General features: G+C 40.9%; 1 protein-coding gene across 1 annotated transcript; it reads left to right on the top strand.

Moving 5' to 3' along the window:
- Positions 1 to 133: 133 nt before the first annotated feature.
- supt6h (SPT6 homolog, histone chaperone and transcription elongation factor) lies at positions 134 to 22,696 on the top strand. Its single transcript, XM_042498659.2, has 37 exons — positions 134 to 284; positions 2,052 to 2,162; positions 2,256 to 2,426; positions 4,550 to 4,623; positions 4,740 to 4,920; positions 5,075 to 5,156; positions 5,437 to 5,692; positions 5,922 to 6,023; positions 6,176 to 6,289; positions 6,428 to 6,517; positions 7,543 to 7,685; positions 7,873 to 8,018; positions 8,177 to 8,284; positions 8,397 to 8,677; positions 8,808 to 8,962; positions 9,994 to 10,189; positions 10,842 to 10,981; positions 11,168 to 11,285; positions 11,380 to 11,456; positions 11,569 to 11,704; positions 12,571 to 12,708; positions 13,513 to 13,680; positions 13,780 to 13,907; positions 14,522 to 14,729; positions 14,952 to 15,099; positions 15,191 to 15,333; positions 15,437 to 15,577; positions 15,777 to 15,972; positions 16,078 to 16,223; positions 16,376 to 16,468; positions 16,587 to 16,700; positions 16,818 to 16,942; positions 18,306 to 18,418; positions 18,786 to 18,863; positions 18,965 to 19,143; positions 20,251 to 20,522; positions 20,742 to 22,696. Exons 2-37 carry the CDS (start codon positions 2,063 to 2,065, stop codon positions 20,932 to 20,934), a joined length of 5,253 nt encoding a protein of 1,750 aa, XP_042354593.1. The 5' UTR covers positions 134 to 284; positions 2,052 to 2,062; the 3' UTR covers positions 20,935 to 22,696.
- The last annotated feature ends 89 nt before the right edge of the window (positions 22,697 to 22,785 follow it).

Here is a 22,785-nt window from a genome sequence, read left to right on the forward strand (position 1 = left end):
ATATTTATGATTAATATGAAAATATTTACACTAATTACTAATAGCGGTTATATTGTGCGGTCGTATTTAGTGGTTTAGTTTTGTGAATAATCAAGGTGAACCAGCAGGGGGCGGCACCCCGCTAACCGAAAGGGATGCTTGTTCCCTCACTGCATCCCGGAATTGCCATCACGCTGCTCGCTATCGGCCATTTTTTACAAGTATAAGCTCCCCGAAACACAAAACACAACACAATCCCGTTATTATTGTAGACATATACGGAGCGTGCCACCGCAGCGAGACGTGTAAGTCCAACATCACCGTGGTCATTTTCGATATTTATATTGTGCTGCCTAGCTAACCGCTGTTAGCTTGCTAAGGCTAATGCAGCTGGCTGTTGTTGTCGTCCCAGCTAATGCTAGGCTAGGCTAACGTAACGATACCGCTATGCTAAAGCATTAACGTTAGACTGCGAAGTTGGCCCAGAGGCCTTGGTTTATTTCTGTAACGATGATACGAGGTTAATTGTCATTTGTTGAAAGTTAACGTATTGTTATAAAGTCAAATGAACAATTTGAAAATAAAAGACTAGTCACTTGGTTAAGCGTTGCTCGCAAGTTAACTTGGATTGCTAGCACAGGTATTAGCTAAGATGATGGGTGCTAGCTCACAGGGATAATAATTCAAGCTAGTGTTATTGACTAAAATTCCCAATTTATTGTTAATATATTTTGTTCCACTGCTCAGGAGATAACTTAATACTACAATCTTGATAATGTCAGATGCAGGTAGACTGAAAACAAGTCGTGTGTACGGTTAGTCATCTCCCTCGGTCTTGTGTGTGCGCAATGCGACATTGTTAGGTGGTGTTTTTTTTAAAGCTCGCCACCTAAATCCAGTCTTATTTTAATTTACTGACATTATAACACTACGGAAGAGTGAAAACTATCACAGTGTCAAAAATTAATACGATCATACAACATCGTTGAGTATTGCTATATTCATTCAACGTTTTTCGGCATTAATACAGATCAAACATGTTTGTGAGTGTGCCAAAAAGTAGCAACACCTGCATGTGTAGTTCGGGCTATTTCGTATGTTTCCCTCGTAAATATTACTAAGGAGTTTAAAAATATATAACACATTCAATCAATATCATACAGCTTGTGTGAATGGACTCCAAAGAGTATACAGTAAACAGACGTGCATGGTTTACCTCTTTATTCTGAAAAATAATGCTTTGCAGTAATATATGGCTCAAAGCCACAGAGCACTATTTTAAATTGTGGAGGAGGTTCTAAAGTTTACACATGTACCAAATATGTTAGACTAAATTTTTATTATTTGTTAGTTATTTTCTGTAGCTGGCACAAAAGTCAATGAGACCGATAACTGATATTTGGAATCAATATACATTTACATTAAAATGAACATCTGTCAGTATTTAGAATTTTAAATATAACAAACTCGAACACAAAACTTTTTTTAAAAGCATTTGGCAAATGTTTAATCAAAACTTGAGACTTTCAACATCCTACACAGCACGTTCCCAGCAACTTTTTTTTTTTTTTTTTTTTTATGAAATTGGGTGTAAATTCAAATGAATAAATATAAATAGCTTCCTGAGGTTTTACAGAGTAAAAGCTCCTCCAATGCTGACACTTTCTTTGCACTTTTTAATTCATTAATTTTATCTGCGATTAATCGATACAGAAAATTGGCAAAATGCCAAATATCAGCTCCAATAATCGGCCAGGCCAACAATCTGTCGACCCCCTATTTGAATAATGCCATCTAAAATATTTGAATAAAGAGCTGGAACACACTAATAAGGGATATATCTGTAATACTGTCAGATAGTGTGAAATCCGATTAATTTTCCACCTTAAAGCAGAACATCAAAGAAAAGGGACATTATTGGGTGAAATTGCGATCACAGCATAGGACTATGGAACATACTGCATGAGTTATTGTGTGTGTTTTGCTTTTGTATTCGTGACTAGCTTGGGAAAACGAAGTGATGCTCGGATGATGTTGAATGTTTACTAAAAGCCTTTTGCACTTATTCTCAGGAGCAGCAGTCATGTCAGACTTTATTGAGAGTGAGGCTGAGGAGTCAGAGGAGGAGTTTGAAGAGAAAGACCTAAAACCCAAAAAGACCCAGAGGTTTATGGAGGAAGATGGTAAGATTTGAATTGTTCACTTTTGGGTTTGTTTTTCAGAGGCTGGGGTTGCATGATGTGTGGACCGCTTATCTATCTCTAATTTCTCAACAGATGAAGAGGAAGAAGAGAACACAGAGGACCAGGATGAGCAGGGAAATTTACGCGGACTCATTGACGATGGAGATGAGGAAGGGGAGGAGGATGAGGACGAGCATGCTAGAAGTGGGAGTGGAGGGGGGAGTGACTCAGAGGAGGAAGTGAGGCATCGACGTAAAAAGCGCAGTAAGTGCATCATATGTTTTTGAAGCGTTACTGCTGTAATACAGTATGTTGTTTTTACAGGTAGTGGTCAATTTAAAGTATTCCCCAATGAAAGCTCCTCTAAACCTCGTGCTGTTTTTTGGAATCCCATGTACATGGCTGCACCCACGCACAAGGGGCTTGCCTCTCCATTATCGCTCGCATATCACGCCTACGTTGCCTTTGATAGGGAAAAATGATGGCTAGTGCGGTGACTGCAATACAAATAAACCTGCTAATGTTTTGAAGATCCATCGCCGTGGAATTTTATCACAAGAGGAGAAGTTGCATAACATAGCTCAATAGTTGACACTCTATGAATTTGGAAAACTGTGATACAGCGAGGAAAACAGAAAAAAGGCCACCAGAATTGACAGTGATATATGACATGTATATGTCGGTTGAAGACATTTGTAGGTCAGGAATGTTAAACTTAGTTTGAGGTAGTTTAGTGAAGGTGTCCTTTTGACATACTTTGTTGACTAGAGAGCACCTACGTATTGATTTTTCAACTGTAAAATGTCCTGCTTAATATGTGTCTTTGTCACAATAAAAAAAAAAAAAATAGGGATCAAGATAGTTTGTTTTTTAAATTGGCCAATATATCATTATCTGAGTTTTAAACTCCTTTGTGTTACTGCCGACTCCTAGTGCTGTAAAATATGAATGTTTTAGATAGAAGAACCTCAGTCTGAACAGTTTTCAGATCAGGTCCTAATAATATACTGGCAGAAATAATACAATTGACCTCATAATGGTATTTTTCTAGGTATCCCACTCTGCAGTGATTTCCCAATATAATACAGAATTAATGATCAAAGTGCAAATTCAAGGTTTATCGCCATAATACAATACTGCTATTACATCATATATATTTTTAATGAGTTTTCTGAGTCTTACTTACTACTTTGCTGTGCTGAACCATAAATGTGAAAGCAACATTAAATTATTTCTTTTTTAATACTTTTTATTAGGACCTTTTTTTTTACATTATAGGGACAATAAGCTAAGTAGATAAAAAAAAAATAAAAAAAGAGTAGAACACACAGAGAGAAAAAACAAACCGATAGATAGATATGAGATCATGGGATGTTTAAAAAGTCAAGGCAAATTTTCCTCATTTAGAGTAGGATATTACACATGATAGATAAAGTAAATTTGAGAGATCCGTCTAGATGGATTACGTTTCTGAATCATCAGAACAGACTTAATTCTGGCCTCTGTTTGTTGGGCAGGTAAAACAACAGGTTGTCTCCCTTTTTTTGTTCTTTCAGCTCCATATGTTATGGAACCAGATGCACGCACATATTGGTGCATTAACCTTGGCAGGTGGTGCTGAATGTTAGCCCTCTGCCGGTGTGGTGTATAATCATCCTTCATATATTTGTTTTCTCATTTTTAAAGAAAATGGATGTGTTGTGTCAGCTGCATTTACCTGGACTGAACCCAGTAAATAGATAAATGCCTGCAGTAGCTATGCTGACTAAAAATATGAATAAACTATGGTACCAGAGTCACCAGAGGCCCTACGAAACACTATTATCACAAGACTTAAATCATGATACAGTGTTATTGCGACTTAAATTTTTTTTGCGAAATGCTGAGTATGATGATAATCAGTATATTGCTGTCTATATCTTTTTTGTGCCTTTTTTTAACTGCAAAGTAAGTTAAAAAATTGTATCTAATAATATGAAGTTGTCATCTCACTTCAATCATTTAATCGCAGTAACATGTACCTAGTGGACATAAAAAGAATATGATTTTGTTATTGTAGTTGGCAACTAAAAGTTTCATTAGTATTTGCAATATTAATAATTGATATAATTTTTAAAAAAATCGATACTTTGTATTAATACAATATTTCCACTCAAAATATTGCAATACTAGGCTGTATCAGCTTTTTCCACCACCCCTAGTATACAGGTACCCAAAAAAAAGATTTGAATATATTTGTCTAAATCTCAACGTTTAATTTGGTCAACAAATAATAATGCGTATGACACCTAAGAACAAAAACATTGTTTTTGTTTTTTTTTGTTTTTTACAGTGGTAGAAATACAATATGACTTGAAGTTGTTTCCTCTGACTTTTCCTCTTTGCAGATTATGATGACTACCTGGATGACGACGATCTGGACCTCATTGAGGAAAATTTGGGTGTTAAAGTGAAAAGGAGGGTAAGAACAGTTTCTCACCACTACTTTCTCTGTAGTAACAGTGTGCACTTTTACCCGTAGCTTTTCACATTTGAAAAAGATGGCAGTGCTGATGCTGTGCCTGTCTCGTGTCACAGAAGAAGAAATATGACCGTGTAAAAACACTTGATGATGATGAAGAAGATGATGACGAGAAGGACTTGATCGCAGATGAGATCTTTCATGGTGATGCAGAGGGCGAGCTGGAGGAAGGCGAGGCTGTCGATGAGCCTCTCCACCACGCAGAAGATGAGGAAGAAGGAGAGGACGAGGAGTCAGGTAGGGCAGGGATGAGGGATTTTTATATCGGTCTTAGAGTATCTAAGATAAATAATAGAGAAAAAACAGTGATGTAAACTCAGTCCCAAACTTGATTTGTTGAAGATGTGCTTTAGAATGAATTAGTTGTTAAATGTGTGCTTTTGTCCCACAGATATAGACGATTTTATTGTGGATGATGACGGCCAACCTATCACCAAGAAGAGGGGCAAGAAGTTCTCGGGATACACAGATGCGTGAGTGTCGTGGTTTATACAGCAAATCTAGACATTAAAACAAATTTGGCTTTTTAAAAGATTTCTTATTTTTAGAAGCAGCTTGTTTTAGCCTTGCTTTTCCTTGCTACATTAAGTGATCTAACAGGGCTCAAATAGCATCCTCATTCATGAAATTAAAAATATTGATATATATTTGGAAACAAGACTATAAACACAATGGAAAGCTGATTTAAGACACGATTGAAGTGAAACACGTAATCACTGCTTCTCCTCCTCTTCGCTGGTCCTCTTCCCACAGAGCCCTCCAGGAGGCCCAAGAAATTTTCGGTGGCGACTTTGACTTTGCTGACTTTGATGCAGACGCTTACGACCAGGGTGAGGAAGAGGAGGAGGATCAGGATGAAGAGGGTTGGGACCGGCCCAAGAAGCAGACTAAGAGGAGGCAAGGGAGAAAGAGCATCTTTGAGATCTACGAGCCCAGTGAGCTGGAAAGTAGTCACATGACTGACCAAGACAATGAGATCCGCTCAACAGACATGCCTGAGAGGTTCCAGGTGTGTGTGTGTGTGTGTTTGTCTGTGTTTTTAATGCTAATAGTGTTGAATTTGCTGTTGTTACATTCTTACATGGAACATAAAGGATCTTTATTACAGCTTCTTCTATGTCCGTGTTTAATTACTGCTGATAAAAAGGAGTGGACAGGTTTTTGAGTAACCAGTTAAGCCTTGGAAGCTTATTTTTTTGTGTTTTTGAGTCTTCCTAATTCTGTTTTCCGTCTTATAGTTGCGATCCATCCCTGTAAAGCCCGCTGAGGATGATGAGCTAGAAGAGGAAGCAGAGTGGATCTTCAGACATGGCTTCTCCACTCTCACTATCTCCATGCAGGTATGACCTTTGCCATACACACTCGGGGAAAAATGCATATACCAAAAGTTAAAAAACAATTCCTTGGGTTTTCAGGTATGATACCTGGTTAGAGGATACATAATTTGAATTCGTTTGCTATTTTCTTGTTTTTTCTCCCATGCCCTAAACAGGAGAGCACAGATTATCTAGACCGGGGTACAACCACAAACTTCAGCAGGAAAGGCCCCAGCACCATTGCCAAGATTAAAGAGGCCCTCAACTTCATGAGGAATCAGCAGTTTGAGGTACAGTGAGCACACCATACCCTATGATTTTCTTAACATGTTTACTTTTTCTCTGAACAAATTATTATTTTTTAAGAGGGGATGAAAAATGTAACACTTAAGTAAAAAAATTATATATTATCATGTTTATTTTTCCAGGTCCCATTCATAGCTTTCTACAGGAAAGAGTATGTGGAGCCAGAGCTAAACATCAATGACCTGTGGAAGGTGTGGCAGTGGGATGAAAAGGTATTGTTGATATTTTGTTTTTGCAGAAGGAATAGATAAGGAAAGTAGGATTGGGTTCTGGTTCCTGTATGATTGCTACCATCGGACCAAATCATAATGCAGAGATCTGTGCCTCATTTCAGGGCCAAATGTGTGGGTAGGAGATAAAGTTAGCAAGTGTGTGTGTGTGTGTGTGTGTGTGTGTGTGTGTGTGTGTGTGTGTTTGTGTGTTTGTGTTTGTGACTTTGATGAGTGAGTCCGAAGCGAGCAGAGTATGAAGTTAAATAGCAGTTTGATGTGTGAGCAGCTTAGGCTGTTTTGTCAGTGAATAAATGGTACAGCTCCTTAAGATCCGAGTCCGGCTCCTGTTTCATTTTTGTCACCTGCTGTTTAAAATGAAGGGGGTTAGCACCGAAGTTAGCAAGCTAAGTTAGCCTCCCTGGCTCCCTTAAGGTGAACTGTTAAGGCGGACTGATCAGGCTGTAGTCATTGTAGTAACAATCTCGGCCGCTCCTAAACAGAAAATACGGAAATGTCTGTCTGCTGAGTCTCTCCTGAGTCAGTGAGGCAGATCCAGATCGCAAATCCTAACGTATTGTGATTTCAGTAGTCCCGTAACTGTTATTTAGTCTTTAATTATTGTAGTTGTGTAACTTGGGTAACAGTAAAGTATACTTTTAACTGTTTAATGTACTGTAACAATTTCAAGTTTAAATTTGCCATTGCAATAAAAAAGCAGTTATTTCGAGTCATTAACCACTTTGTCTGTTTTTGTTGTTATTTAAGATATCTATTTATGCACAGTTTTAGCATAAAGCATAGTTCTAGTATCGGAAAAAAACCCAAACAAATGATACTCGACCCCATAGGAGAGCTTATGTTGGGAGTCAGTATGAAAATGTGAATCCTCTGGGTGCAAAGCCAGTTCTATAATAATCTTCTCTAAGATTAATTAATATTCTTTTACATAATACTAAATTATTTGCTTTCAACAACTGCGCACGTGTACTAATTCTGCTTTCTTGACTTGCATTTTTATCCACCAGTGGACTCAGCTGAAGACCCGGAAGCAGAACCTGACCCGTCTGTTTCAGAAGATGCAGTCCTTCCAGTTTGAGCAGATCTCGGCTGACCCTGACAAACCTTTGGCTGACGGCATCCGTCCTCTGGACACAGCGGACATGGAGCGGTACATCTCTCTGAAAATGATAATCTCAGATGTACTGTAATTGGATGTGACTGCACTAATCAAGACGTAACTGCAGGAAATTAAAGTGATAACGTTCACATAGTGATCCATTATACACAGCGAAATTAATGTATCCTCACCACTCATTTTTCTGCCTCATTTAAACCTATTTGATCATTTTCTGTAGGCTGAAAGATGTGCAGACTCTGGAAGAGCTGGGCGATGTCTACAACCACTTTCTGCTCTACTATGGCCGAGACATCCCCAAAATGCAGAATGCTGCAAAGGGCAGTAAGAAGAAACTCAAGAAGATCAAAGAAGTGTCAGAGGATGGTAAGATGGATGCACCTGAATTGACAATGTCATTATATGGTGATAGATGAAAACTACAGAATCATTTATTTCAAAGTCAAATGAACTTTTGGCAAGGAATGTTTGCCATACTTTAACAGTGCTGCTGCATGACTGATTTTGACGGTCTGCCTCTTTAGGTGAAGAAGAGGAATTTGAGGTAGAAGAAGAAGAAGAACAGAAAGGACCTGACCTCAAGCTGGCGTCTCGTAGAGATATGTACAGCATCTGTCAGAGCGTAGGACTTGGTTAGTCTCCTTTCCCACCTTGCACACCACAGTCTCAGAGTACATTGTTTGCTTGTTTGTTTCCTAGCCTGGTAGCACTTCAACTTCATTTTCTGTTTGTTCCTTACTGCAGATGGCTTGGCTAAAAAGTTTGGGTTAACTCCAGAGCAGTTTGGAGAAAATCTGAGAGACAGTTACCAGCGTCACGAGACAGAGCAGTTCCCGGCTGAGCCTGTAGAGCTGGCCAAAGATTATGTTTGCAGTCAGTTCAGCACTCCCGAGGCAGTGCTGGAGGGAACCAGGTACATGGTGGCCATGCAGATTGCTCGTGAACCTCTGGTCAGACATGTTCTCCGACAGACCTTTCAGGAGAGGGCCAAGATCAACATCAAGCCTACAAAGAAGGGCAAAAAGGTACGGGTACATGTAATTGCAGACATTTGGAAAACAAGAAAAAAATCGTAGACAACGAACCCTAAACAGAAAGGTTTCTGAGCTTGCATAGTGTTCTAAACCTGCGTTGCTTTTTGCTTACTTTCTGTAGGAGGTGGACGAAGCTCACTTTGCCTACTCTTTCAAGTATCTTAAGAACAAGCCTGTAAAGGAGCTGAACGGGGATCAGTTCTTGAAGATGTGCCTGGCAGAGGAAGAGGGCCTGCTTTCCATTGACATCTGTATAGACCTCATAGGGGTCAAAGGGTAAGCACAGTAACAATGCTTGTGACAAAAAACTGAATGAGGGAAGATCTTTTCAGTGACGTTGGGGGGGCTGCCCCTTAAAAGTCCTTGATTAGTATCATCAGTCGATCCCTCAGTCGACTAAAATAGCTTCATGTTGAGCAGCCAGGGTTTTTTTTTTTGTTTTTTTGCTAGTCAGTGTGCTGTGCCGTGTGCCTCTGAGGAGGTTTTGGTTCCCAGACTTTGCCGTGGAGTGACAGCTCTTGACTGTCACACTACTCTTTGGTAGAGGCTGCAGCCGACGCGATGCAGCATCACAGAGGAAGAGAGATTCTGCACTGCAAGGCTCCACGATAGCACAGTCTTCTCTCCTCTGCTTAGAAGTGGTGAATTTACAGCTCACAGCAATTTAATACGACAGTCCCCGGCTTTTGTTTGACATCTAGAGTTGGCAAAAAATATTGTTGCACATTTGCAATCTGCTGTTAGCATCATTAGCTTGTTTACTATATCACATTAATGCAGCATTCATACTCTACTGTAAAAATGTATATGGAAAAACAAAACAAATCCTCGAGTATTCATATTTAACAGCAGAATCACATTCGACTTACATAGCTCAGAGTCGGGTACAGCCCTAGATGTTGGTCTGCTAGATCTGCATAGGATGAACCTCCTCAAATCCGATAAGATGTGATTATAGGCAGACCAAGGATCAGGGAGGCTGGCCACTTAAAATAAGTCACTTTTAATCAACCAGATGGAGGAAATTCCTTGGCCACAGGACGTTTACCAAGCACAGGATCTAATTTGACTAAGTGTTGTGCCATTTTTAGCGTATGTATAGAAATCTGTTTTGGATGTTGTAGGAAAGAAGGGGTTGATAAGTAGGATAGATCCCCCGAGTTTAATTTCTTTTTAAGCTGCAGCTTGTGTTTTTATCTACATCCTTGCCAGTAGAGCACGGGGCTTTTGAATTATGACTGTGGTGACATTAAGGCACTCTTCTCTGTCTCTGCTTCTCTCTGTGTCTTCCCTCTGCTCGTCCTCAGGTATGCTGGGGACCAGACGTACTTTGATGAGATCAAACAGTTCTACTACAGAGATGAGTTCAGTCACCAGGTGCAGGAGTGGAACAGGCAACGAACTCTGGCCATAGAGAGAGCTCTCACTCAGTTCCTGTACCCTCAGATGGCCAAGGAGCTCAAGAGCAAACTGATCATTGAGGCCAAAGAGAGCATTGTCAGGGTAATTTGTCATGATATTTGTCTGCATTTATAGTGTTAGGCACAGAAAGTCATCAAAATCATCACGTCTGTAAAATTAAGTTATAGGGCCAAATAATTATAGAATTGTTATACAATATAGTGTTTTAAACCATGGATGAATAAATAGGTCTGGATAAGGCATTGAATACAAGTTCCCTTTTATTCCTGTGGGAGTTGCTCAATGCGGCATGAAGCCAAAATGATTCAACTACTGCGTATAAAATTAACTGGACAATCGGCACTGCTTCTGCACTGAGGAGGCACGCTAAACACCTATGCTGGCTTAGCTGGCTTTTCTATTTTGTTTTTTTTCTGGTTGACTGTTAACTTGAATGAGGATAAAATGATTCAGTTGTGCAGCTCTTCTAGTCTTTATAAGTTTTATCGGACTGAATGGATCAAGTCCCGATAATCATTTTGTGAGGGTTGTGATGGTAAAAAAATGTATCCACTAGTTTACTGATGTCTCTTACCCAGTGTGAGAAAAAGTCTTTTTGGGCTGCATGGCACCACGTGACGGACCCTGAACTTGTTTTGCCACTACGAAAAAATTGGTCTGGAGGCCCACGATCCTTCCTGGTTTAAACCTGAGAGCTCATTATGAACCCTCTGTTCTCCATTTCTCCTCACAGTCCTGCTGCCGTCGGTTGTATAACTGGCTAAAGGTGGCTCCTTACCGACCGGATCAGCAGGTTGAGGAAGACGATGATCTGATGGATGAGAGTCAGGGCAAGGGCATTCGGGTGCTGGGTGTTGCCTATGCACCAAGCAGGTATGTACCCACCAGTATTTTTTTCATCAGTTTTACCATCATTTTTGGTATTGACAACCGAGTGCTCGCTTTCGTGCGTGAGCGATGCTGCACATTTGAATTGCAACTGTATAAGACCAATGTTTGCTGCAGAAAACACACTTTTGTGACGATATAGTTTCTAACTTATAAACCTTACTTCGACAGAGACACACCAGTTTTCTGTGCTCTGATCAACGGGGAAGGGGAGGTGGTCGACTTCTTACGTCTGCCCTACTTTATGAAGAGGAGGAATGCCTTCAGGGAGGACGAGAGAGAGAAGAAGGTACAAGCAGAGAACGCGAGTGTGCAGTCAACAGATGCTCTTGTTACTGGACGCATCTTTGAGATGATCACTCGTTTGTTTGTTTTATCTTCAGGCACACGACATTGAAAATCTCAAGAGGTTTCTGTCAAGCAAGAAACCTCATGTGGTAGCTGTTGCTGGGGAAAACCGGTAAATAATTGATTTCTTTCTGTATGTGCTGGGAGGCTACATGTACATATTTTGAGCAGTAACTGTAATGGATTTGAAGTTGAAATGTTCAAAACATGCTTTGTGTGCGCAGCGATGCTCAAATGATCATGGAGGACATAAAGAGGGCCATCAGCGAGCTTGAACAAGAGTCCTCTCTGCCTGCGGTGGGAGTGGAACTTGTTGACAATGAGTTGGCCACATTGTACATGAACAGCAAGAAGTCTGAGGTAAATTCATAACACCTCACCATACCATGTATAGGCACACACACAAGAGTAGTTTAACTCACTATGGCAATTACATAGCAAGTTCACACAGTGATGGATCCAAGATTTGACCCAATGCTGCCTTTGTTGCTGTTCATTTTCAACTTACCCTCTGCTTTTTCAGCCAGAGATGCTTTAGAAACATTTTTTAATTATTAGTTTATTTATTTATTAGGGATTATTGGAGCCTGACTTTTATCATGTCTCTTTATTGTCAGTTGTTTATAATATATGTTTCAAGAAGAATTCTTCTACTGCAAACCAAATCTACTTTCGGACAAAAATTAGAGATGAGCATCAGTACTTGAGTAATGGAGTACTTGATTTGGACGCCTGTATAGTACAGAGTACTTGCACATTGTTTTTGTTCTGTAGAAGAAAATGGATAATAAATGTGAATGAAAATTGACCCTTCTGTATACTAAAAGTTAACATTTTCTGGATGGGTTTGCAGTTATGTAATTGCTATGTATAAATATTTGCACAGATCCATGTAGAAAAAAAAGATGGATCTGTGTTCATCATTTGTAGTCAGATGATATGCAATCTAAAGGCCAGGCATAAGAGAGATGTTTGAAAGTATTTCGACAAACTAACGTAAGGAATGTGCAGTGCAAGCTATTCAATATTAATATTGCTGTTCTGAGCGAATCTCTACAATCTGTGCAGCGCAGATAGGAAGGCTGGCCATAATCCCTACCCTCATTTTCTCTTGCTTGTGCATTTATTTCAGATAATTTCTACATTTTTAGTTGATAATAACTATTTAAGTTTTTTCATCCCTTATACAAATAAAGTAACATAACCTCACCTTTTTATCTGTGCAGGTTGATTTTAGGGATTACCCTCCGTTGCTGCGACAGGCTGTGTCGATAGCCAGGAAGATCCAGGATCCCCTGATGGAGTACGCTCAGGTTTGCAGCAGTGATGATGATATTCTCTGCCTCAAACTACACCCGCTGCAGGTGAGACTTTGAAGAGATAGTGCATTTGTGTGTTTTATCTCCATTTATATACTTATTTACTGCTATATATTATTGAAACATGCTTTCTTTGTAAAGTATCACAGCCAAATTTACACAATTTCCTGCAACATCACAGACACGTTAAGTGAATTAGTTTGGGTGTAATGATACAATTTTAAAACTTTTGGGTTTTTTGGGGTTTGTTGCTTGTAGCTCTTATGCATGGTATTTATATTCATACATAGTTGTCAAATGTTTCTGTTTAACTGAATGCCTACTTCAGTGTTTTTACAGAAAGAACAAAAACAAAAACCCAAAAAACAGATTCAGTTTCTTGCATGTGTACACACTTGGACATTAAAGCTAATTTTGATTGAAATTTTTTGACTTTTGGTAACAGGAGATAAATTGCACTTTCTATTCTCTTGTTGCATTAAGAGCCCATGACATACTGCAAGCAAAGTTTGTTGCTTGAAGTCTGGAAACAACCCCTCAATAATCTTTTCTGCTTCGTAATATGCAATATGTACTAACCTATCAATCATTATCAAGATGATAATGTGATGTGTTGCTTCTCCAAACTCTTGATCATCAGTAATGGCCGTTAAAACTAGATGCTGTTGACAAAGAATTAAGCCTGATTCCATGTTTGTTTTATGTTTGATAATGACAGTGCTCATTAATTAACATAAGCACTTGAGCTCATCGAGCACACAGGCACAAACAAATAGTAAAACGATGTTCTGCAGCTCCATAGAGCACAGCTTTGAGAAACTCTATTTTTTTTCTTACCTTCTTTCTCAGGAACATGTGGTTAAGGAAGATTTGCTCAGTGCTCTTTACTGTGAATTCATCAACCGTGTCAATGAGGTTGGAGTGGATGTGAACAGGGCCATCGCCCATCCTCACACTCAGAGCCTGGTCCAGTATGTCTGCGGTCTTGGACCAAGAAAGGGCTCCCACCTGCTCAAGGTACACATTTGCGCTTTGATGAATCTCTTGTGTAATCTTTGAAAGTGTAGTGCCTCCTCTGCTGACCTGTAAAGCATCATGGTTCTTGTATTTGTGCAGATCCTGAAGCAGAACAACACTCGTCTGGAAAACAGAACCCAGCTGGTCACAATGTGTCACATGGGACCCAAGGTTTTTATCAACTGTGCCGGATTCATCAAGATCGACACAGCATCTCTTGGGGACAGGTTGGTACCATATTGCGTTCTGTTACACGCTTGGGCCAGTTCCTGCGCATCCTCAGAAAGTCTTTAAAGGTATTGAATTCATCAATCTAAAAATAAGGCCTCAATTGGCATTAAATTCACTTTAAGTAATTTTTTGAAAGTCTTAAAAATGACATGATCTTTTTTTTCTGACATTGCATTGTATGATTTCAAAATAACTGGTAACATTTTTTTTGTAAAATAATTTAATACATTTCTTTTCTTAAACTTGTCATGTTGAGAATCCAAGTGGTGGAGTCTCACTTGCAGATTGAGAAACACAGAATCTATATATGTTCCTTATGTTGGTTAACCTAACAGATATCTTTTGGTAAAATGTTCATTGTCTTCCATGTGTTCCACCATAAAAAGTTTTGTTTTTACAAACTTTTAACGTAGATAATGAAACTTTTTCACTGGACAAAAATATTATTGGAATATTGGTATTAAACATAACTTTGAGTAGCATTAAAAAAGTCGGACCATCCAGATGTTGAATCTACCATTGTCAGACATGGCTGCGATCTACCATTCAGCCTGTTGTGGAATTATTTTAAATCAGCATCGGTTTTTCTTCTCTCAAACCTTCCAAACAGTACCGACTCCTACATCGAGGTTCTGGATGGATCTCGTGTTCACCCTGAGACATACGAGTGGGCTCGCAAGATGGCTGTGGACGCCCTCGAGTACGATGAGTCGGCAGAAGATGCCAACCCAGCCGGAGCTTTGGAGGAGATCTTGGAAAATCCAGAACGTCTCAAAGATCTGGACCTGGACGCCTTTGCTGAAGAGCTTGAGAGACAGGTCAGTGTGGGTGTTGTGGCTTTGACGGCAGCAATGTCTCATGCATTCTGCTGCCAGAGTTATAACAAGCAGCCTAAAAAATCCTACAGTGCAGATACCTTTATACTCTGTCCAGACAAAGAGGCATGCCAGACACAAGTGTTTCAGAAACCTGTGAAGCCAAAAGAAACATCAACTCACCTTTCAAGTTTTATTCCGGTTTTCTTCGTTTTGTCCACGTAGGGTTACGGCAACAAAGGGATTACTCTGTATGACATTCGTGCAGAGCTGAGCTGCAGGTACAAAGACCTGAGAGTTGCCTACAGAGTCCCCAACACTGAGGAGGTCTTCAACCTGCTCACCAAGGAGACTCCAGAAACCTTTTATATCGGTAATCCACACACACAGAAATGCAGCTCTTTCTACTAGTATGGTTAACGTTTTTGCCTGTGGTTGATGTTTTTTTCCTCCTTCTCTTCCAGGTAAACTGATCACCAGTGTAGTAACTGGTATCGCTCACCGGCGGCCTCAGGGAGAGAGCTACGACCAGGCCATCCGTAACGATACTACAGGGCTGTGGCAATGTCCCTTCTGCCAGCAGGACAACTTCCCTGAGCTCAGTGAGGTAACAGACACGAGTTTTCTCCTTTTGGCATTTTAATGTTAGAACACGGCTGACAGTCTGCCATCTAAATATCTTGTTTTGTTTGTTTTTGCCCCTGCGTTAGGTGTGGAATCACTTTGACAGCGGTTCGTGTCCAGGTCAGGCCATTGGAGTGCGGTCCAGATTAGATAACGGCGTCCAAGGATTCATCCCCACCAAGTTTCTCAGTGACAAAGTTGTCAAACACCCTGAGGAGCGGGTCAAGGTGAGGCATTGTTTTTTGTTGTCATCTTTTTTGTCTTTTGCTGATGCTTTTCTTTTTTTTATGTTTCTGAGAGTTTCCTGTTTGTGACAGTTAGGATTTCCTGACATCTACAATTAATTGTCACCTTTTTCTGTCTTTCTTTTTATTGTGGCACTGGTGTAACACTACATTGTTCCCCTTCCTCCTCCTCCTCCTCCAGGTGGGCATGACCGTTCACTGCCGCATCATGAAAATTGACATTGAGAAATTCAGTGTCGACCTCACGTGCCGCACCTCGGATTTGATGGACAAAGCCAATGAGTGGAAGCTCCCTAAGGACAGCTACTATGACTTTGATACAGAGTCGGAAGACCAAAAACAGGAGGAGGAGCTCAAAAAGAAACAACAGCGAACGCGTTAGTATTATTACAGGATTAACATAAGTTATTAGAATTGGAATATCTAAAAAAAAATTGTTATTTGTGTTATTTGTTTACTTTGCATTCCCTGTGCCTCTCCAGCATATATAAAGCGTGTGATCGCCCACCCCAACTTCCACAATATCAGTTTCAGCCAGGCAGAGAAAATGATGGAGACCCTGGACCAGGGAGACTTGATCATCAGACCAAGCAGCAAGGGAGAGAACCACCTCACAGTCACCTGGAAAGTAAGAAACTTGGCAGGCGATAAAATAAAAACACGTTAATAAAATTTTAAAGCAAATCAGACCATTTGCATGTGGATAATCAAGTCGTTACTTAAATGTTAAGAGTTTGTTTGACATTCTATATTTCAGTCTGATCATGTGATGTTTTGTAGGTGGCTGATGGCATCTACCAGCACGTGGACGTGAGAGAAGAAGGCAAAGAGAACGCATTCAGTTTGGGGCACACCCTGTGGATCAACAATGAAGTAAGCAGTTTACTCCTCTTTGCCCCGCGTGATCCAAACCTGCAGAAAATGTATTGTTTAACATCGGTGTTGTTGTGGCTGCTTCATGTTTTTAAAGAGTCTTTTGCGTTCTCTGCAGGAGTTTGAAGATCTGGATGAAATCACTGCTCGGTACATTCAGCCAATGGCGTCATTTGCTCGGGATTTACTTGGGCATAAGTACTTCCAGGACTGCAACCAGGGAAGCAAGGAGGTATATTCTTATCTACCCTAATGTTATTTTTACTGTGGAAACCAGAACTCCACAAGTCATTTGTTGCAGAGTTGCACCTCTCATGTGTCCTTTTGTCTTATTCTTTTTCTCAAATAGAAAATGGAGGACTTACTGATGAAGACAAAGAAGGAGAAGCCTACTTTCATTCCTTACTTTATCTCGGCATGTAAAGATCTGCCAGGAAAATTCATCCTGGGCTACCAGCCTCGTGGAAAACCACGGTGAGCAAAAATGTTTTTGTCCCTTCTGTTTTCTGATTATTCGCTTTAATGATGCCAGAAAATGTTGTATAATACCATGCAGGATTTGTCTGTTACTGTTAAGCCTCTTTCCCAGTGGACAAAAACCCCACTAACATTCACAAACGTCTGGCTCTTGTATTCAGTGAGCATTCTCTCCCAGAACTTATAACAAATGGCAATAGTCACGGATATTTATTGGTTCAAGTCGGCTTTGATCGAGAAGGACAGCCACCAGGTAGACATGCTTAATTTCAGCCCCTTGGCTTGCCCAATGCAATAACGGGCCGCAACAAAATACTATCAGTCTCCATCCGAGCTGTGCCTGAACATTGCTAAAAATTTAGTCTGCACCAAGTCTGAGAGAGAGAGACTGAACCAGTAAGAGATATATAAAAGAAGTAATCACTGTAACATTTTCACTGGCCTTCATGCTCCATGCTCATATTTTGAACAGTTTTCTTCGTGTAAAAAAAACCCTCATACACACACTGGTTTCGGTGGACAAAGATTATTAATAAAGACAACATTCAAACAAAAAAAAGCTTTTGCAAGCTAACTAAGCTATCCGCTGCTACCTGCCTGTCCAACAGAATACAGGCCAACCTCGCACTTCATCCCTGTCCTCTCCTTCAGTTCTGTGAAGGAGTGAAAGCCAACCCCAGATTGACTCTCATTTTGAAGCGTGTTTGAAACAAGCTGTCAGCTTGGCATTTCGCCCCGCCATGTTTGCGTTGTTTTGGATGCTGTGTCTTCAATTTTCATAACAGCATTTTTTTAAGCTTCCTCTTGGATGCATGCTGCTAATCCTGATTGCTGCAGCCCTGACCTCACCTGCGGGCTACACAACCAGAGACATCCCAACCACAGCAAAAAAAAAAGAAAATACAGGCACAGGGCAGAGTCTCTGCAGATAAATACACCGCCACACATTTCTAGTGGATCATTAGTGATGATTGAGAGAGATTACTGTTCTATTAGTCTATACGTTGTTTTTAAGGAAGATCATATAAGCTGTTCTTCTAATTTTGCTTTTCCCTAAAGCAGCTCAAGCTCACATTTAAACCACAAAAACAGCAGACGATGCCATTCAGCACTCTAAACATCATGAATCACAGTGACATATGGTGACATACAGCTATAGCTACTACAGAGGCTCAGATTTGCAAATCTGAATCTCTGAATCATGTCACACTTGTCGTGCCAATTTGCTCAACTAATCATAATTCATATCCACTCTCCCACACAGCTGCTCCACAGCCAAGACATTTTTTATTCGATGTTTACTTCGTTAAATGATAACAAGGTTTTTTTTTTGTTGGTTTTTTTTTTTCTTTTTATCTAGGGTTGAGTATGTGACTATTACCCCGGATGGCTTCCGCTACCGTTCACAGATATTTCCTACAGTGAACGGACTTTTCCGTTGGTTTAAGGATCATTACCAAGAGCCTGTACCAGGTATGGAAACATTATACAGGGTTCCCATGCTCATGGAAAACCAGGAAAAGTCATTGAATTTAATTTTATATGGAATTTATTTTCTGTAGCTGTTGACATAACATTTGATGTGTGACGTTTTGTTTACCATCACATACATTTCTTCATTTTCTCTCTACCTTCTCTCCCTCACGTGATGTATGTTAGCTGAGTTTGAATCTGATATGTTTGAAGTGGGTAAAGAAAAAGTGTTTTTCATTGTGGGTCATAAGAAAGTAATGGAAAAGTTTGGAAATTTTGCCCATGAAAATGTGAGGGAACCCTGGCCATATTACAACAGTTGAAGGATATAGTGGGTTGTTATCTTACATTTTCTCGTCTGTCAAAGGCATCACTCCCAGCAACAGTAGCCGAACAAGGACACCTGCATCCCTGAACGCCACTCCGGCCAATATCAACATCGCAGGTGAGTCCCGCTCTCTCCAGCACGCACAAAAATCAATGCTTCCAGCATGAGTGGAGCTGTTGTAGATTTTACTATTGCCTAATGTATTCCTTCCTCCCTAGACTTGACGCGAGCTGTCAACGCCCTCCCACGCAACATGACCTCTCAGATGTTCAGTGCCATCGCCGCAGTCACAGGCCAGGGCCAGAACCCCAACACCACCCCCGCACAGTGGGGCTCCAGCCAGTACGGCTATGGTGGCAGCACAGGAGGAGGAGGAGGGAGCTCCTCTGCTTATCATGTGAGTGCTGCTTTTAATTTTGATAACTTTTTTGGCAGGACAGATGTTTTTGGTGATTTATGTGGCTCCAAACAGACTAAAGTAATATTTATTTTGTCTATATAAACTGTAGGTGCCCACAATGATACCAAACACAGATACATTAAGTCCCGAAAGGTGGTAAATAGGAAGCTTTTGAAAGGCGCAGTTTAGGAAATCATCAAACCAGCTGATTTTTTTCCTTTTCAGATATTACCACATAACATGAGGCATTATATAATTATACTTGGTCACGCTTCATATGTTTTATTTATGAGAAATGTATGAGTTCACACCAGCCAGTTGGTTTTGAAAGAAGTTTTCTAAAAAGTTTTGTACTCTACCATTACATAATTTTGTTTCTCATTTATAGTCAAAAATATGCAAAATTGTTAAACTTTATAACCTGATGCAATTAAATTAAAACATGTGAAATATAAAATATTGGTTAGTTTGAGAGAAAAAAGTCCAACTGAAATTAAGTTGCATGTGTTACAAAATGGGATTTTTCAAATTACTTTATTCATCCTGCATTGTGGAAATATGTATATTTTTTCTTTTTGTTCAAAATTGTTGCACATTTAAAATAATTACAACCTCACATTTTGTCAGTCATGTCAACAGTCTGACTGCAAAACTCGGTCCGTCATCAAAGTTATGGAACAGGTTTGATTTTATGCGATTTTTCGTAATCCTCAAAAACATTTAGAGAGATGTTTGACCAAGATGCAGTGAGGAAAATTAGGCGTAATCTGCGAGACACATACATCCACAACCAGAAAGAGGAGCAGGGCAGGATTTAACAGCAGGTCAGCGAGAAAAAGAAGTCGAAATTCACTGAAGCAGTTACCTACTTATAATCTTTCATGACAAAGAAAAGATAACGTTAGCGTATCCAGAAATGCACAACAGTAACAATGATGCTTACAACAGAGCGCAGTTTAATAGTATTCTTTCATAACTCTGGTATGAAGGAAGCCGTGGCGCCAAATGCAGGACGCCAGTTGAGATACAGGCCTTTTTTTTATCAGTATTATAAATTTTTGACTCATTGAGCCACTTTCATTCCCATCACTTCCTCCTCTGCAGGTATTTGCCACACCCCAGCAGCCCATTGCGACGCCCATGATGACGCCCAGCTACTCCTACACCACACCGAGCCAGCAGGCCCTGGGCACGCCGCAGTACACCGGCTCCACCCCACAGTCCTCGCACTCTCACGCACACAGCCACCCGCACGGAAGCCACGTGTCACACCACAATCATCACGGCCATCACAGCAGTCACCATGGCCACGCTTCCGGGACGCCATCATCCTCCACCTCATCCAGAGGACGGACGCCCCAGCAGCAACAGCCAAAGTAAGTGCCTGTGGAGCATGTTTGGGTGCCCTGATGTATTTAACCATGCGCCTCTGAGCATCTGCTGTATAGCTTTGTTGTTGAATGACAGTTTTTCTGCCATTAGATGGCGCTAAACCCTCAGTCTGCACATCATTTTAGGGCCAAGCAAGCAGCCGCCATTTAACCCTTCACCGTGTTTGACTGAAACACCTCCCTCTTTGTCCTCCCTCTTTGCAGAGCCAGCAGCAGCAACGCCTCTGCAGTGGACTGGGGCAAGATGGCGGAGCAGTGGCTGAAGGAGAAAGAAGCGGAGGGGCGGAAGAAAGCCCAGAGGATGACGCCACGACCGTCGCCCAGCCCCATGATCGAGAGCACACCCATGTCCATCGCTGGAGATGCCACGCCCCTGCTGGACGAAATGGACCGATAGGACACAGAGGGGGGCGTCGGTACACCCCCCCTCCCCCCACCACCACACCCAACTCCATCCTTTGTACTGCTTCTTCATCTGGATAACCCCCCACCTTTTGTCTCTCCCACGACCCATCAGCCCTTTCATCCGGCCAGGCAGCAGCTGGAGTCCAGTCCATCCAGCTGACTGTCTGTTCATTCGTTCTCTTCACCTCCTGATATCGTAGCTGCAGTTTATCACTCTGGCATCATGGCTCATCTCAGTTCCTTCCTTCCTCTTGTCTTCCCGTGTACCCATCTCATCCCCTCCTCACCTCCAGCCATCTCCTCTGGCTGCACAGTGTTTTGTACAGTCAGGATTACACTGTATATGTCATGCAGAAATGAAATTGTCATACAATGGCAAAAAAAAAAAAGAAACTTGAAATATCCGACAGCAGTTACATATAGGATATGGACCTACACAGACAATGTCAGACGAGCTGTCCTACTACCTTTATTTTTGCGATTGGTTTTAGTTCGATCCATGACTGGTTTTGACAAAGGGGCGCAGGCGCAGCTTCCAGAAACCCACTGTTCCTCCTTAACGGGTGGTGGAGATATGCGAGCAGTTGCCAAAAGAGCGCTTTGCCAAGCCAATCAGGAAATATAATTTTTGTATGGAATGCGTCAGAATGAATAAAGACTGTCTCTTTCTGTTTCAACCTTAAAGCCTCCGCTCTTCACATCTATCAAAACAAACACACCTGTGACCGTGCAGACACCTGCCCAGTGCGAGGCCGAGTTTAAAAAACGATTCGAGGAGAAACCTTCCTGTCAGCTTGATTTTCTGTCAAACATTAGTTGTCCGTTTCCACCACATGCTGTATTATGATCACCTGACTATGTATTTGGCTGCTGTAGATAGCCTCTAATGTACTGTTGACTCTCTTATTTGACCTATCTGGGAATACTGTGTGGACACTAACATTGTGCCACGTTAAAGGCAACTGATGCCGTTTGTGATCTGCACTCATGTGAGCCAGCGCAGAAGAAGCTGGCTCACATGTTAAAACAGTTGATTTAAGTAACGATAAGCAGAAGTACCCCGTCACGTCAGTGTCAGAGGGTTATTTTTCAAAGATGACTTAGATTTCAATCTTTTGTTTCTTCAATGTTTGCAGTCCAGTGAGTATTTTCACTGTTGACGCTGGGGTGCGATGTTAGCCACCTCGAATGATGTGATCTCCTGAGACACCGCTGCTCCAGTATCAACAGTAAAATTAAGACGTTACGTGGGATGAGTTCAAATTTCTTCAACACTATCAGCAGCTGCTACTATCAAACTGACTTCCCCCTGCGTTTATATGGCTAACTCTGTATAATAGTCTGAACTGCACGCAGCTGTTTCAGCAGAATGAATATATTGTTGTAAAAAACACCTTGAATCTCTTTTGTGATCGTTGCGTGGCGGTTTGAAGCCTCTCTGCATCCTTCATGACTCATGCATTCAGCTTTTTCTTATTTTCTGGTGTGCCTCTGTGCCACAGTACAAACAAGCAGCGCTGGTATTCAATGGTGTGCTTATTTTTGCAGTGTGCAAACTATCATGGTCCCATAATATGCATATGGTTTTAAATAATTATGGTTTTTGAGTACTTGGTTTTACGTCTCTTGCCAGATTAAGATATTTCGTGTCTCTCAGCGAGGCTGTGATTGATCATAGAGGAGAAACGATGTCTCTGGCACTGCTGATGACCTTTTCTACCTGTGATCCCTTTAATAAAAGTGTTCATATTAAACCCTGAGTGTTTTCACGCTAATTTGGGAAACAAACTGGCAGTCCGAAAGACCAAGCTCTGCAATTTATCAATATTTTATCGATATGATC

The sequence above is a fragment of the Plectropomus leopardus genome, chromosome 15 (assembly GCF_026936395.1).
Source record: "Plectropomus leopardus strain MGB_pleo_1.0 chromosome 15, ASM2693639v1, whole genome shotgun sequence".
Lineage (NCBI taxonomy): Eukaryota > Metazoa > Chordata > Actinopteri > Perciformes > Serranidae > Plectropomus > Plectropomus leopardus.

Excerpts from the sequence above, each read along its gene's own strand:
- supt6h (XM_042498659.2), top strand. The coding sequence starts at position 2,063 with ATGTCAGACTTTATTGAGAGTGAGGCTGAGGAGTCAGAGGAGGAGTTT. Across the intron at positions 8,963-9,993 it reads GACCTCATAGGGGTCAAAGG|GTATGCTGGGGACCAGACGT; the intron begins GTAAGCACAGTA and ends GCTCGTCCTCAG. Across the intron at positions 11,705-12,570 it reads TGAACAGCAAGAAGTCTGAG|GTTGATTTTAGGGATTACCC; the intron begins GTAAATTCATAA and ends TTATCTGTGCAG.